Source organism: Colobus angolensis, unplaced genomic scaffold, assembly GCF_000951035.1.
Source record: "Colobus angolensis palliatus isolate OR3802 unplaced genomic scaffold, Cang.pa_1.0 Scaffold107, whole genome shotgun sequence".
Taxonomy (NCBI): Eukaryota; Metazoa; Chordata; class Mammalia; order Primates; family Cercopithecidae; genus Colobus; species Colobus angolensis.
The window spans coordinates 1,031,297-1,044,545 of record NW_012111697.1 but is presented as its reverse complement, the minus strand read 5'-3'; the positions used below and the strand labels follow the sequence as shown (position 1 = coordinate 1,044,545).

General features: G+C 48.5%; 1 protein-coding gene across 2 annotated transcripts in view; it reads left to right on the top strand.

The window, feature by feature from the left end:
- The window catches only part of RHPN2 (rhophilin, Rho GTPase binding protein 2), a 71,667-nt gene that overhangs the window by 40,687 nt on the left and 17,731 nt on the right, over positions 1–13,249 (top strand). For both annotated transcript variants that reach the window (XM_011947341.1, XM_011947348.1), the window contains 4 exons: positions 3,127–3,293; positions 9,146–9,333; positions 9,743–9,899; positions 12,473–12,592. In XM_011947341.1, the coding sequence (XP_011802731.1) occupies positions 3,127–3,293; positions 9,146–9,333; positions 9,743–9,899; positions 12,473–12,592 (632 nt within the window). The remainder of the gene's footprint in view (positions 1–3,126; positions 3,294–9,145; positions 9,334–9,742; positions 9,900–12,472; positions 12,593–13,249) is intronic.

Genomic DNA, 13,249 nt, shown 5'->3' with positions numbered 1-13,249 from the left:
GGCAGGAGAATCACTTGAACCCAGGAGGCAGAGGTTGCAGTGAGCCAAGATCGCGCCACTGCACTCCAGCCTGGGTGACAGAGTGAGACTCTGTCAAAAAAAAAGAGAAAAAAACCACACCTAAAGTACTTTGGAAATGCTACACCCCTTCTCTGAGTGTCGTTAGGAGTGTCAGTGAAAGGAGAACACACCCTAGAAGGTCAGGGGTGTATCAGAATCGAATATTTCTACAGCCGATGGATGGCTACTGATGCCTTCCTCATGTAAAGCAAAGGAAAGCGGGATGACTTTGCATAACAATGCACCAGCCTGTCTGCATGGCCAAAAAGCGAAAGGTGGTTTCTCCTTAGTCATGAATTAGGGAGAAGCTATCTGCACACCCCTTGGTTCATGAGTAAACTTTAAAACAAGTCCTAGAGCCAGGCGCGGTGGCTCATGCCTGTAATCCTAGCACTTTGGGAGGCCGAGGTGGGTGGATCACCTAAGGTCAAGAGTTTGAGACCAGCCTGACCAACATGGCAAAACCCTGTCTCTACTAAAAATACAAAAATTAGCCGGGCGTGGTGGGGGGTGCCTGTAATCCCAGCTACTTGGGAGGCTGAGGCAGGAATGAGAATTGCTTGAACCCGGGAAGCAGAAGCTGCAGTGAGCCAAGATGGTGCCGCTGCACTCTAGCCTGGGCGAAAGAGCAAAACTCTGTCTCTAAAAATAAAAATAAATAAATAAATAAATAAAACAAGTCCTAGACTGGGTGTGGTGGCTCACATCCGGAATTCTAGCATGTTGGGAGGCCAAGGTGGGTGGATCACTTGACCCCAGGAGTTTGAGACCAGTCTAGGCAACACAGTGAGACCCCATCTCTACAAAACAATTAGAGAAAATTGGCCAGGCGTGGGTGGTGTGTGCCTCTAGTCCCATCTACTTGGGAGGTTCAGATGAGAGAATCACCTAAGCCCAGGAGGTCGAGGCTGCAGTGAGTCATGATCATGCCACTGTACTCCAGCCTAGGCAACGGAATGAGACTTTGAAAAAATAAAAAAGTAAAACAAATTAAAACAAATCCTGAGTTTTTAGATTTCAGAAAGAATTATGAGGGGTTAGTAATTGCCATATTTCATTTAGGAGAAGCCATATATATATACATATATACACACACACACACACATATACACATGTATATGTGTGTGTGTATATATATATACACACCTTTTTTTTTGTTTTTTTTTTGAGACAGAGTCTCACTCTGTCACCCAGGCTGGAGTGTAGTGATATGATCTCAGCTTACTTCAACCTCTGCCTCTCAGTATCAAGCCATCTTCCCACCTCAGCCTCCCAAGTAGCTGGGATTAAAGGCACATGCTACCACCATGTATTTTTGGTAGAGACAGGGTTTCACTATGTTGCCCAGGCTGGTCTCAAACTCCTGAGCTCAAGGCATCCACCAGCCTTGGCTTCTAAAGTGCTGGAATTACAGGTGTGAGCCACCATACCTGGCCCAAATATTTTTTTTTAAGATAGGCTTTATTATTTAGAGTGGCACATTTTTTTTCCTTACAAAGACCGGGTCTTACTGTGTTGCCCAGGCTGGTCTCCAACTCCTGGACTCAAGCTGTCTGCCCACCTCAGCCTCCCAAAGTGCTAGGATTACAGGCATGAGCCACTGCACCAGCCTGGTACTTTTTTTTTTTTTTTTTTGAGACAGAGTCTCGCTCTGTCGCCCTGGCTGGAGTGCAGTGGCGCGATCTTGGCTCACTGCAACTTCCGCCTCCTGGTTTCAAGTGATTGTTCTGCCTCAGCCTCCTGAGTAGCTGGGACTACAGGTGTGCCCCACCTTGCCTGGCTAATTTTTGTGTTTTTAGTAGAGAAGGGGTTTCACCATGTTGGCCAGGCTGGTCTCAATCCCTGGGCTCATGATCTCCCTGCCTCGGCCTCCCAAAGTGCTGGGATTACAGGTGTGAGCCACTGCACCCGGCCCTTTTTTTTTTTTATAATCGAGGAACTTACCTGACACATGATTATCACCCAGAGTCCATAGTTTCCATTAGGGTTCATTCTTGCACTTGTGTATTCTATGGCTTTTGGCCAACATAGAATGACAGTGATCCACCTTTGCAGTGTCATATAGAAGAGTTTCACTGCTGGAAAAATCCCCTGTGCTCTGCCTGTTCCTTCCTCCCTCCCCCTAAGTCCTGGCAACCCCGATCTTTCTTCTGTCTCCAGGGTTTTGGCTTTTCAGAACATTGGAATCATACAGCGTGCTGTGCAGTAGGTAGCAATGTTCAGGTTGGCTCTTTCACTTAGTAATGTATCCTCTGCATCTTTTCATGGCTTGCTGGTGCATTTCTCCATTTTTAGTGCTGAGTAATATTCCATTGTCTGGATGTCCCATGGTGTGTTTATCCAGTTACCCTGTCAGATATTTTTGTGTGTGGCTGTGGTGGTCAGTGTGATCAGTGCTGTCATCTTGCTTGGAAACAAAAGCCTCAGTGCATATGCATTCTTGAATTTTATTGAAGAAATGAGTTTTGTTGTTGTTGTTGCTGCCCAGGTTGGAGCACAGTGGTGCCATCTCGGCTCACTGCAACCTCCACCTCTTGTGTTCAAGCGATTCTCCCACCTCAGTCTTCTGAGTAGCTGGGATTACAGGCGCCCGCCACCATGCCCGGCTAATTTTTGTATTTTTAGTGGAGATTGGGTTTCACCATGTTGGCCAGGCAGGTCTCGAACTCCTGATCTCAGGTGATCCACCTGCCTTGGCCTCCCAAAGTGCTGGGATTACAGGTGTGAGCTACGGCGCCTGGCCAACCCAGGGGTTTGACAGCAGTTTGGGTAACATAGTAAGACCGCATCTCTACAAAAATTAAAAAAAAAAAAAAAAAAAAATAGGCAGGTATGGTGGCATGCACCTATAATCCCAGCTATTCTTGTGAGACTGGGGTGAGAGGATCAATTGAGCCCTAAAGTTGGAGGCTACAGTAAGCTGTGATGACACCACTGCACTCCAGCCTGGGCAACAGAGTGAGATCCTGACTCTTAAAAAAAAAAAAAATGTTTTCCACTTGCATCCAAAAGTAACATTAACTAGCCAAGTAATGTGTATTCTCAGAATGCATTTCTTTCACATAGGTATGACTCACTCACTGGGGTTCCGGTCAGCCAGCAGAACCTGCTGCTGGAGAAGGCCAGTGTCCTGTTCAACACTGGGGCCCTCTACACCCAGATCGGGACCCGGTGTGATCGGCAGACGCAGGCTGGGCTGGAGAATGCCATAGACGCCTTTCAGAGAGCCGCAGGTATGTCTCCTCCAGGGCTGACCAGACATAGCCTTGGCCCCACCCGGTGACACCAGGGGACCGCTTACTGAAGAGGGTCTACAGGTCATCCCCCGCAAGGGCCAGACCAGTCTCCAGCTCTGGTGTAACTTCCCATTAAGAAACTTGCTCAGTGGTTCAGACCTCAGTCTGGGATGGCTGATGTACATGGTGAATCCTGTGGCTGACGATTAATCTTTTCCAGACAAGTGGCCCCTGGGATGGCAGTGCATAGCTGTTTCTTTCAACACTGTCATGAAGAGCAGAGTAACTTTCCCCAAATAGTGAAACTGTAGGTATCTTTTTCTTGTATCAGGTGTACCTTATCAGTACGTATTACTCTCCGTGCCTTTATTTATTTATTTATTTATTTATTTATTTGATGGAGTTTCGCTCTTGTCGCCCAGGCTGGAGTGCAGTGGTGCGATCTCAGCTCACTGCAACCTCCACCTCCCGGTTTCATGTGATTCTCCTGCCTCAGCCTCCTGATTTTTTTTAATTAAATTTATTTTTTTAATTAAATTTTGTTTGTTTGTTTGTTTGTTTGTTTTTTTGAGACGGAGTCTCGCTCTGTCACCCAGGCTGGAGTGCTGTGGCCGGATCTCAGCTCACTGCAAGCTCCGCCTCCCGGGTTCACGCCATTCTCCTGCCTCAGCCTCCCGGGTAGCTGGGACTACAGACGCCGCCACCTCGCCCAGCTAGTTTTTTGTAGTTTTTAGTAGAGACGGGGTTTCACCGTGTTAGCCAGGATGGTCTCGATCTCCTGACCTCGTGATCCGCCCGTCTCGGCCTCCCAAAGTGCTGGGATTACAGGCTTGAGCCACCGCGCCCGGCAATTAAATTTTTTTTTAATTAAAAAAATAGACCAGGCATGGTGGCTCATGCCTGTAATCCCAGCACTTTAGGAGGTTGAGGTGGGTGGATTGCTGGAGCCCAGGAATTTGAGATCAGCCTGGGCAGCAAGGCGAAACTCAGTATCTACAAAAAGTACAAAAATTAGCTGGGCCTCCTGAGTAGCTGGGATTACAGGCACTCACCACCATGCCCGGCTAATTTTTGTATTTTTAGTAGAGACAGGGTTTCGCCATGCTGGCCAGGCTGGTCTCAAACTCCTGACCTCAGGTGATCTGCCCGCCTCAGCCTCTCAAAATGATGGGATTACAGATGTGAGCCACTGTGCCCGGCCCCTCCGTGCCTTTATATCACTTGCATTCTGCCAGCTTCTCCTGCATGAAGTGGGTGTTCTCAACCCTTTGTCAAGTGATGCATTCAAAGGATGTCTCATAGCTCAGTTCCCTTCTGGGAACCGTCTTTTGTTATTTTATGTATTTATTTATTTTTGAGATAGAGTCTTGCTCTTGTCACCCAGGCTGGAGTACAGTGGCACGGTCTCTGCTCACTACAACCTCTGCCTACTGGGTTCAAGCAATTCTTCTGCCTCAGCCTCCCAAGTAGCTGGGATTACAAGTGCCTGCCACCATGCCCGGCTAATTTTTGTAGTTTTAGTAGAGATGAGATTTTGCCATGTTGGCCAGGGTGGTCTCAAACTCCTGACCTCAGGTAATCTTAGTGTGAGAATGAGGTGCGGGGTCGAGGAGAAAAGCAGCCTAGTGCTTACACCTATGGAGGACCAGGGTCACCAGGCCCAGTGCTGTGAGTGAGCCTGGCCCAGCTCACACGGGCCTGCGGGTTCTGCCTTGCTGCCCCATAGCAGGGCCTGTATCTGGGTCAGACTACACGTGGGGATGGATGCAAGAGCAGGGCACAGTGTAGACTGCAGTGTGGTCCCCAGGCTAGCTGTATAGCATCTTGCCTTCTGGGCTGATCATCGACTTTCTGCTTTGGGGTGTGATCTCCGTCCATCTGTATGGATCATTGTTTGATATCACTTTGCCCTGCAAGCTTGTGAAGAACCATAGCTTTGCCACTTTGACTCATTGTGAAATTTCTGATGTTACAATGATTGGTCCTACCAGCCTGGGCCACACAGGAAGACCCCGTCTCTACAAAATATTTAACAATTAGCCAGGCGTGGTGGTGTCCACCCATAGTTCCATCTACTCCAGAGGCTAAGATGGGAGGATCACTTAAGCCCAGGAGTTTGAGGCTGCAGTGAGCTATGATTGCATCACTGCACTCTAGCCTGGGTGACAGAGTAAGACTCCGTCCCTAAAAAGAATTCTTTTTTTTTTTTTTAAACTAAAAATATAGGCTGGGCACGGTGGGTCATGCCTGTAGTCCCAGCACTTTAAGAAGCTGAGGTGGGTGGATTGCTGGAGTCCAGGAATTTGAGATCAACCTGGGCAACAAGGCAAAACTCAGTATCTACAAAAAGTACAAAAATTAGCTGGGCCTGGTGGTGCATGCCTGTAGTCTCAGCTACTTGGGAGGCTGAGATGGAAGGATCAGCTGAGGTTGTGGTAAGCCAAGATCACGCCATTGCACTCCAGCCTGGGCGACAGAGTAAGACCCTGTCTCAAAAAATAATTAATTAATTAAAAAAAAAAAGATTAGTCTCTTGGGATGAAGCGATATGCTAAGATTCCAAGTACGAGTTGATTTCTTTTGCTGTAAATCTTTTTTCTGGACTCATCTTTCTGAGGAATCTTGGGTAGGCACGCTGTGTCCTATCTCTGAGATTACAGCAATGGAGACAAACTATAGACAAAATGAAGCAAACGGGAGAACAGTGGGGAGTGTGAGGGAACCCCCAGGGAGCTCACAACTCAAAACAGCAGGTGCTATCCCTCTGCAGGGTGATTTTTTTTTTTTTTTTTTTTTTGCTCAGCAACAAAACCAGAGGAACCAGTTGGATGGGACTCATATCAGAGGTTCTATTTCACTTCCAGATTGATTGTCAGTTAGTGCTTTGGACAGTTAATTTACTAAACTATAGAGAAGTCAGTGGAGGGCTGCAGTGTGAAAATTTCCATTGGAGCAGAGGGATTGAGTTTTTTTTGTTTTTGTTTTTGTTTTTGAGGCAGAATCTCACTCTGTCGCCCAGGCTGGAGTACAGTGGTGAGATCTTGGCTCACTGCAACCTCCACCTCCCGGGCTCGAGCGATTCTCCTACCTCAGCCTCCTGAGTAGCTGGGATTATAGGTGTGTACCATCATGGCTGGCTAATTTTTATAATTTTAGTAGAGACGGGGTTTTGCCACATTGGCCAGGCTGGTCTCGAACTCCTGACCTCAGGTGATCGCCCGCCTCGGCCTCCCAAAATGCTGGGATTACAGGCATAAACCGCCGCGCCTGGCCAGAATAGATCTTTCTTGAGGTCCAGGGGAAAAGCCCTGGACTGCTGAATGACTCAGATCTTATGTGTGAGCCTGGCCCCCTGTGAGCCCCTCAGTCCTTCTGCCTGCTCTCTGCTTTTACCTCCATTACTGTTGTGATGGAATTTTGTCCCAGGTGACACGAGTTGTGGGGAGCAGGCTGGTTTCTTTACTCAACAGAGATGCAAGTGTTTTGGAAGATAATCCAGTTTTTTAAAAATTGGGTTAAAAGGCTGGGTGGGGTGGCTAACGCCTGTTATCCCAGCACTTTGGGTGGCTGAGGCAGGCAGATCACCTGAGGTCAGGAGTTCAAGACCAACCTGGCCAACATGGTGAAACGCTGTCTGTACTAAAAATACAAAAATTAGCCGGGTGTGGTGTTGGGCACCTGTAATCCCCGCTACTTGGGTGGCTGAGGCAGAAGGATCGCTTGAATCTGGGAGGTAGAGGTTGCAGTGAGTCAAAATCATGCCACTGCACTCCAGCCTGGGCATTAGAGTGAGACTACGTCTCAAAAAAATAAATAAATAAATAAATAAATTGTGTTAAAATATACATATATAACTTAAAATGTACTTTTTTTTAATTTTATTTTTTTGAGATGGAGTCTTGCTGTGTCGCCCAGGCTGGAGTGCAGTGGCCAGATCTCAGCTCACTGCAAGCTCCACCTCCCGGGTTTATGCCATTCTCCTGCCTCAGCCTCCCAAAAATGTACTATTTTAACCAGTTTTTTTTATTATAGTAACATAACTTAGAACATAAAATTATCATTTTAATGATTATCTTACATTTTTAAAATTTAAAAATTATCCTGCCAACCAGAAGCACATTTTAACCATTTTTAAGTGTGCAGTTCAATGGCATTAAATGCATTTGTACATTCATAGTGTTGTGCAGCCATTACCACTAACCATCTCCAGAAGTTAAAAAAATTTTTTGTTGGTTAGGCAAGGTGGCTTACACCTGTAATCCCAGCACTTTGGGAGGCTGAGTCAGGAGGATCACTTGAATCCAGGAGTTGGAGACCAGCCTGGGCAACATAGGGAGACCCCATCTGTACAAAAAATTTTAAAATTAGCTGGATGTGGGATGGTGCATGGCTGTAGTCCCAGCTCTTCAGGAGACTGAGGTGGGAGGACCGCTTGAGCCCAGGAGTTTGAGGCTGCAGTGAGCCGTGATCATGCCACTGCACTCCAGTCTGGGCAACAGAGTGTAACCTTGTCTCAAAAATAAATAAAATAAATACATTTTTGTTTTTTTGAGATGGCGCCTCACTCTGTTGCTCAGGCTGGAGTGCAATGGATTGATTGATCTCAGCTCACTGCAACCTCCGCCTCCTGGGTACAAGTGATTCTCTTGCCTCAGCCTCCCGAGTAGCTGGGACTACAGGCGCCCACCACCATGCCCAGCTAATTTTTATATTTTTAATAGAGACGAGGTTTCACCATGTTGGCCAGGATGGTCTCGATCTCTTGACCTCGTGATCCGCCTGCCTCGGCCTCCCAAAATGCTGGGATTACAGATGTGAGCCACCGCACCCGGCCAAGTAAATACGTTTTTAAAAAGTATATATATTTTAAGAGATGGAGGTCTCAGTATGTTGCCCAGGCTGGTCTTGAACTCTTAACGTCAAGCAACACTCCCACCTCAGCCTCCCTTGTAGCTGGGATTACAGGCGGCAGCGCCTGCGCCCAGCTCTCTCCGGAACTTTTTCATCATCCAAAGCGAAGCTCTGTACTCAGTTAAGCAATAACTTCCCATTGCCCCCTTTCCCAGCCCCAGCTAACCTCTATTCTCTTTTCTGTTTCTGTGAATTTGACTATTCCGGGTACCTTTTCTAAATGGAATCCTACAATATTGGTCCTTTTCTGACTGGCTCGTTTCACTTAGCATAATGTCCTTATTTACACTGTAGCATGTGTCAGAATTTCATTCCTTTTTAAGGCTGAAAAATAATTCCATTGTATGGATAGGCCACATTGTGTTTAATCATTCATCCGCTGGTGGACGTCTGGGTGGTTTCCACTTTTCAGCTCTTGGGAATAATGTTGCTATTAACACGGGTGTTCAAATGTCATTTAAGCTCCCACTTTGAATTGTTTGGGGATACATGTAGGCGTAGAATTGCTGGACCATATAATTAAGAATCAGATTTTTTAATATGTTGTAGGACACCGGTTCTTTATTTCCTTTTTTTTTTTGGAGACGGAGTCTTGCTCTGTCACCCAGGCTGGAGTGCAGTGGTGAGATCTCAGCTCACTGCAACCTCTGCCTCCTGGGCTCAAGCGATCCTCCTGCCTCAGCCTCCAGAGGAGCTGAGACTATAGGCGCACGCCACCATGCCCAGCTAATTTTTGCATTTTTTATAGAGACAGGGTTTCACCATGTTGGCCACACTGGTCTTAAATTCCTGACACAAGTGATCTGCTCGCTTCAGCCTCCCAAAGCGTTGGGATTACGGGCATGAGCCACCGCACCTGGTCTCCTGTCTTTCTCTACAGCAACGTGATGAAGTAAATATGAACCCGAACTAATGGGCAAAACATTTTCCACTTTTAGGGGTTTTAAACTACCTGAAAGAGACATTTACCCATACTCCAAGTTACGACATGAGCCCTGCCATGCTCAGCGTGCTTGTCAAAATGATGCTTGCCCAAGCCCAAGAAAGCGTGTTTGAGAAAATCAGCCTTCCCGGGATCCGAAATGAATTCTTCATGCTGGTGAAAGTGGCTCAGGAGGCTGCCAAGGTAAGACTCCCTGGTTCCTGTGACTTTCGGGAGTGGGCAGGAGATGCTGGCACAGGAGCACTGGAAGTAGCAGGGCCTTCCCACGGGAGCTTGCCTGTGACCTGGGCATTGTGCCAGCTTCGGCCAGTACTGCTGGCTTGAGTTTTCTTGGCCAGTGTTGGTGTTTCAGATACGGATCACTGATTCCATCTGCAGCTTAACCTAAAAACCAGCATAATGACAGCAGCCTGATCCCTCTGTTAACTGTGACAATGACAGAACGAGGGGTTGCTTGGAGTTGCTCCCAGATTCTGGAGCAGCCCCTGGCAGGGGCTGTTGCATGGGAAGAAGAAAGAGCTCTTTCTCTGCAAATAGGTTCATGAGGGCCCTTGTGCCAGGCTGCCCCTTCCCAGTGCCCCTTCTATTTCAGGTGGGAGAGGTCTACCAGCAGCTGCACGCAGCCATGAGCCAGGTGCCGGTGAAAGAGAACATCCCCTACTCCTGGGCCAGCTTGGCTTGCGTGAAGGGCCACCACTACGCGGCCCTGGCCCACTACTTCACTGCCATCCTCCTCATCGACCACCAGGGTAAGGCCTGGGGCGTTCGGGGGTTTGGCCAGGGCTGTGGTCCAGCTGCCCCAGGGGTGATTCTGAGCTGAGTGAGAGCTAACTGCCTTCCCTGGAGATGCTCACAGGCGGAAGGCAGAGGATGGGAATGACCCATGACTGAGGCAGCTGCCACACAGGCCATGCTGGGGTTAGGGGTTATAAGCTCCTTCGGAGGGAGGAAGAGGAGGCACCTTTAATTCGGCCTGGGTGCAAGAGGATGAATTTTCACCTGGAATTTAGAATCTAACGGAATGCCAAAAATGCTGGCATCAAGATAAGTAACATTTTAAGGTAATATTTTAAAAGAATCAAAATTAATGTAGGCTGGGTGCAGTGGCTCATGCCTGTAATCCCAGCACTCTGGGAAGCCAAGGCAGGCAGATCATTTGAGGTCAGGAGTTAGAGACCAGCCTGGCCAACATGGTGAAACCCCATCTCTATTAAAAGTACAAGAATTAGCCAGGCATGGCGCGTGCCTCTAATCCTAGCTACTCAGGTGACTAAGGCAAGAGAATGGCTTGAGCCGGGGAGGTAGAGGTTGCAGTGAGCCGAGACTGCGCCGAACTCCAGCCTGGGCGAGAGAGCAAGACTCTATCTCAAAAACAATAATAATAATAAAATAAAAATCAATGCAAAAAAAGTCTGATGATCGGAATTTTAATTTATTTTAATTTAATTTAATTTAATTTAATTTAATTTAATTTATTTTTAGAGATGGGGCTGGAGTGCAGCAGTATGATCATGGCTCACTGCCTTCTTGAACTTCTGGGCTCAAGTGATTCTCCCACTTCAGCCTCCTGAGTAACTGGGACTACAGGCACATGCCACTACACCAGTTAATTTAAAAAAAATTTTTTTTTTGGTAGAGATGGAGTCTCACTATGTTGCCTAGGTTGGTTTCAAACTCTTGGCCTCAAGCAATTGTCCTGCCTTGGCTTCCCCAAAGTATTGGGATTACAGGCATGAGCCACGGTGCCTGGCCACGGATTTTTGATGTAATGAATACTAATCCAGGCAGCCTCCTGAAGATTCAAAAGACAGCCTCTGGAGCCAGACTTCCTGGGTTCATATCTCAGCTCTGCCATGAATGAGCTGTATGACCTTTGGCAAGTTACTTAACTGTCTTCTACCTCAATTTTCTCATCTGTAAAATAGGTATATGGAGAGAACCTACCTCACAGGCTGTCATGAAAATGAAGGGCCTGTGCGCAAAGCTCAATAATGCTTTGTATACTGTAGGTTCTCTGAAAGTGTGAGCTACCACTCCTAGTACTATGTAGTCTATTAGGCGAGATAAGATGTGGAAACAAATAGAAATACCATATAGTGCTTCGGTGATTGCTACAGAAACACAAATGCGGCAGCAGGTGGACTCCGTGGTCATGGATGGCTTCTCAGAGGTGGTGACATTTGAGTTCAACTTTTCCATCTGTACAGGAGGGAAGGGTCAGCCTAGAGGGAGGAAAGTGAGCACAGGAGCAGAGGCTGAGGGTGCTGGGGAAGTGGAGAGTGGTTTTGTGAGGTTTGAGAGCAGGATGCGCACCAGGGAGGGTACGGTTGAAGCAGGAAGGGGCTCTGCTGCTGGTGTGCAGGCCTGCAGAGGGGTGCAGGCCAGGCATGGCAGGGTCTGGGCTACGCTAGGAGGTTCTGTGTGGTGGGTGAGTCGGAGGAGGTAGTGTGTTGGGGCTCAGGGTCAAATTATGAACATCGCTGGGCGTGGTGGCTCACGCCTATAATCCCAGCACTTTGGGAGGCCGAGACGGGTGGATCATGGAGTTCGAGACCAGCCTGGCCAAGATGCTGAAACCTCGTTTCTACTAAAAATACAAAATTTAGCCAGGCGTGGAGGCACGCACCTGTAATCCCAGCTACTCGGGAGGTTGAGGCAGAATTGCTTGAACCCAGGAGGTGGAGATTGCAGAGAGCCGAGGTCACATCTCTGTACCCCAGCCTGGGCGACAGAGCAAGACTCCATCTCAAAAAATAAAAAATTATAAAGTTATGAACCTCTGGAGTCTGGCTGGTCCCAATGAGCAAGAACTTTGGGGTAGCCGGGCATGGGGCTCACACATTTGATCCTAGCACTTTGGGAGGCTGAAGCAGGAGGATCGCTTGAACCCAGGGGTTTGAGACCAGCCTGGGCAACACAGCAAGTTTACAAACCTTTACAAAAAATTTAAAAAATTAGCCTGGCATGTAGTGGTGCATGTCTGTAGTCCTAGCTACTCAGGAAGCTGAGGTGGGAGGATCACTTGAGCCCAGGAGTTCAAGGCTGCAGTGAACTATGATTGCGCCATTGCACTCTGGCCTGGGTGACAGAGTGAGACCACACGCCACCCTGAGTGACAGAGTGAGACTGTCTCAAAGGAAGAAAAGGCTGGAGGGCCAGACTGCCTGGGGTGTGGCCAGGGGCAGAAAGGAGACCCATGATCCCAAATGCCTTGTGAAACTGCAGAAGAAAGGAAGCAGGAGACGTGGTGGAAAGAGAAATCTCTATGTGGGTCTGGGGCCAGGTCCATGAGAGGGGATTTAACCTGTGGTTCTCTTTGCAGTGAAGCCAGGCACAGATCTGGACCACCAGGAGAAGTGCCTGTCCCAGCTCTACGACCGCATGCCAGAGGGGCTGACACCCTTGGCCACACTGAAGAACGATCAGCAGCGCCGACAGCTGGGTGCGTGTCCCCCTGCATCCAGACCTGGGCCCCACTCGGTGCCCAGCTGGCCCTGCTCACAGACAGCCACGGAGAGGTCCTGAAGAGGGCCCAGGAGAGGGCGGTGTTCCGAGTCACTGTGTTCACTTTGGATTCAGAAGTCATGAGGCGCAGTCCCGAGCCTCAGAGGGCTTCCCAGGCTGTGTTCTCACAGGTTCCATAGCACCCAGGCCTCCCACTGTGGAGCCAGGACTTTAACCATCTCCCTCGGGGTCCACGGGGTGGCCTGTACCATGCTAATGGGGAAGGAGACATTTGTTGATTTCCTTATGCATGGCTTAATTACCAAGAACACCTAATGACCGGTAATGAAGTGTCCTGGTTTGGTCTCTGCCGTGTCTCAGTGTGAGTATCTCTTCCCATGTGCAGACCTCACCTCCACCACCCTAACCTGCCCCACCACGCACCACTCATACACACATACGCGGCTTCCCCGTCTCAGTGATGGCAACTCCCACCCCTCTAGGTGCTCAGGCCAGAAACCTTGGACTTACTCTCCACTCTTCTTTTTCCTCCCCTTTCCCTCCCCTCCCCTCCCCTTCTGTCACCTCCTCTCTCCTCCTCCCTCCTTTCCCCTCCCCTTTTCTCCCTTCCCCTCTTCTCTCTTCCCTCCTTTCC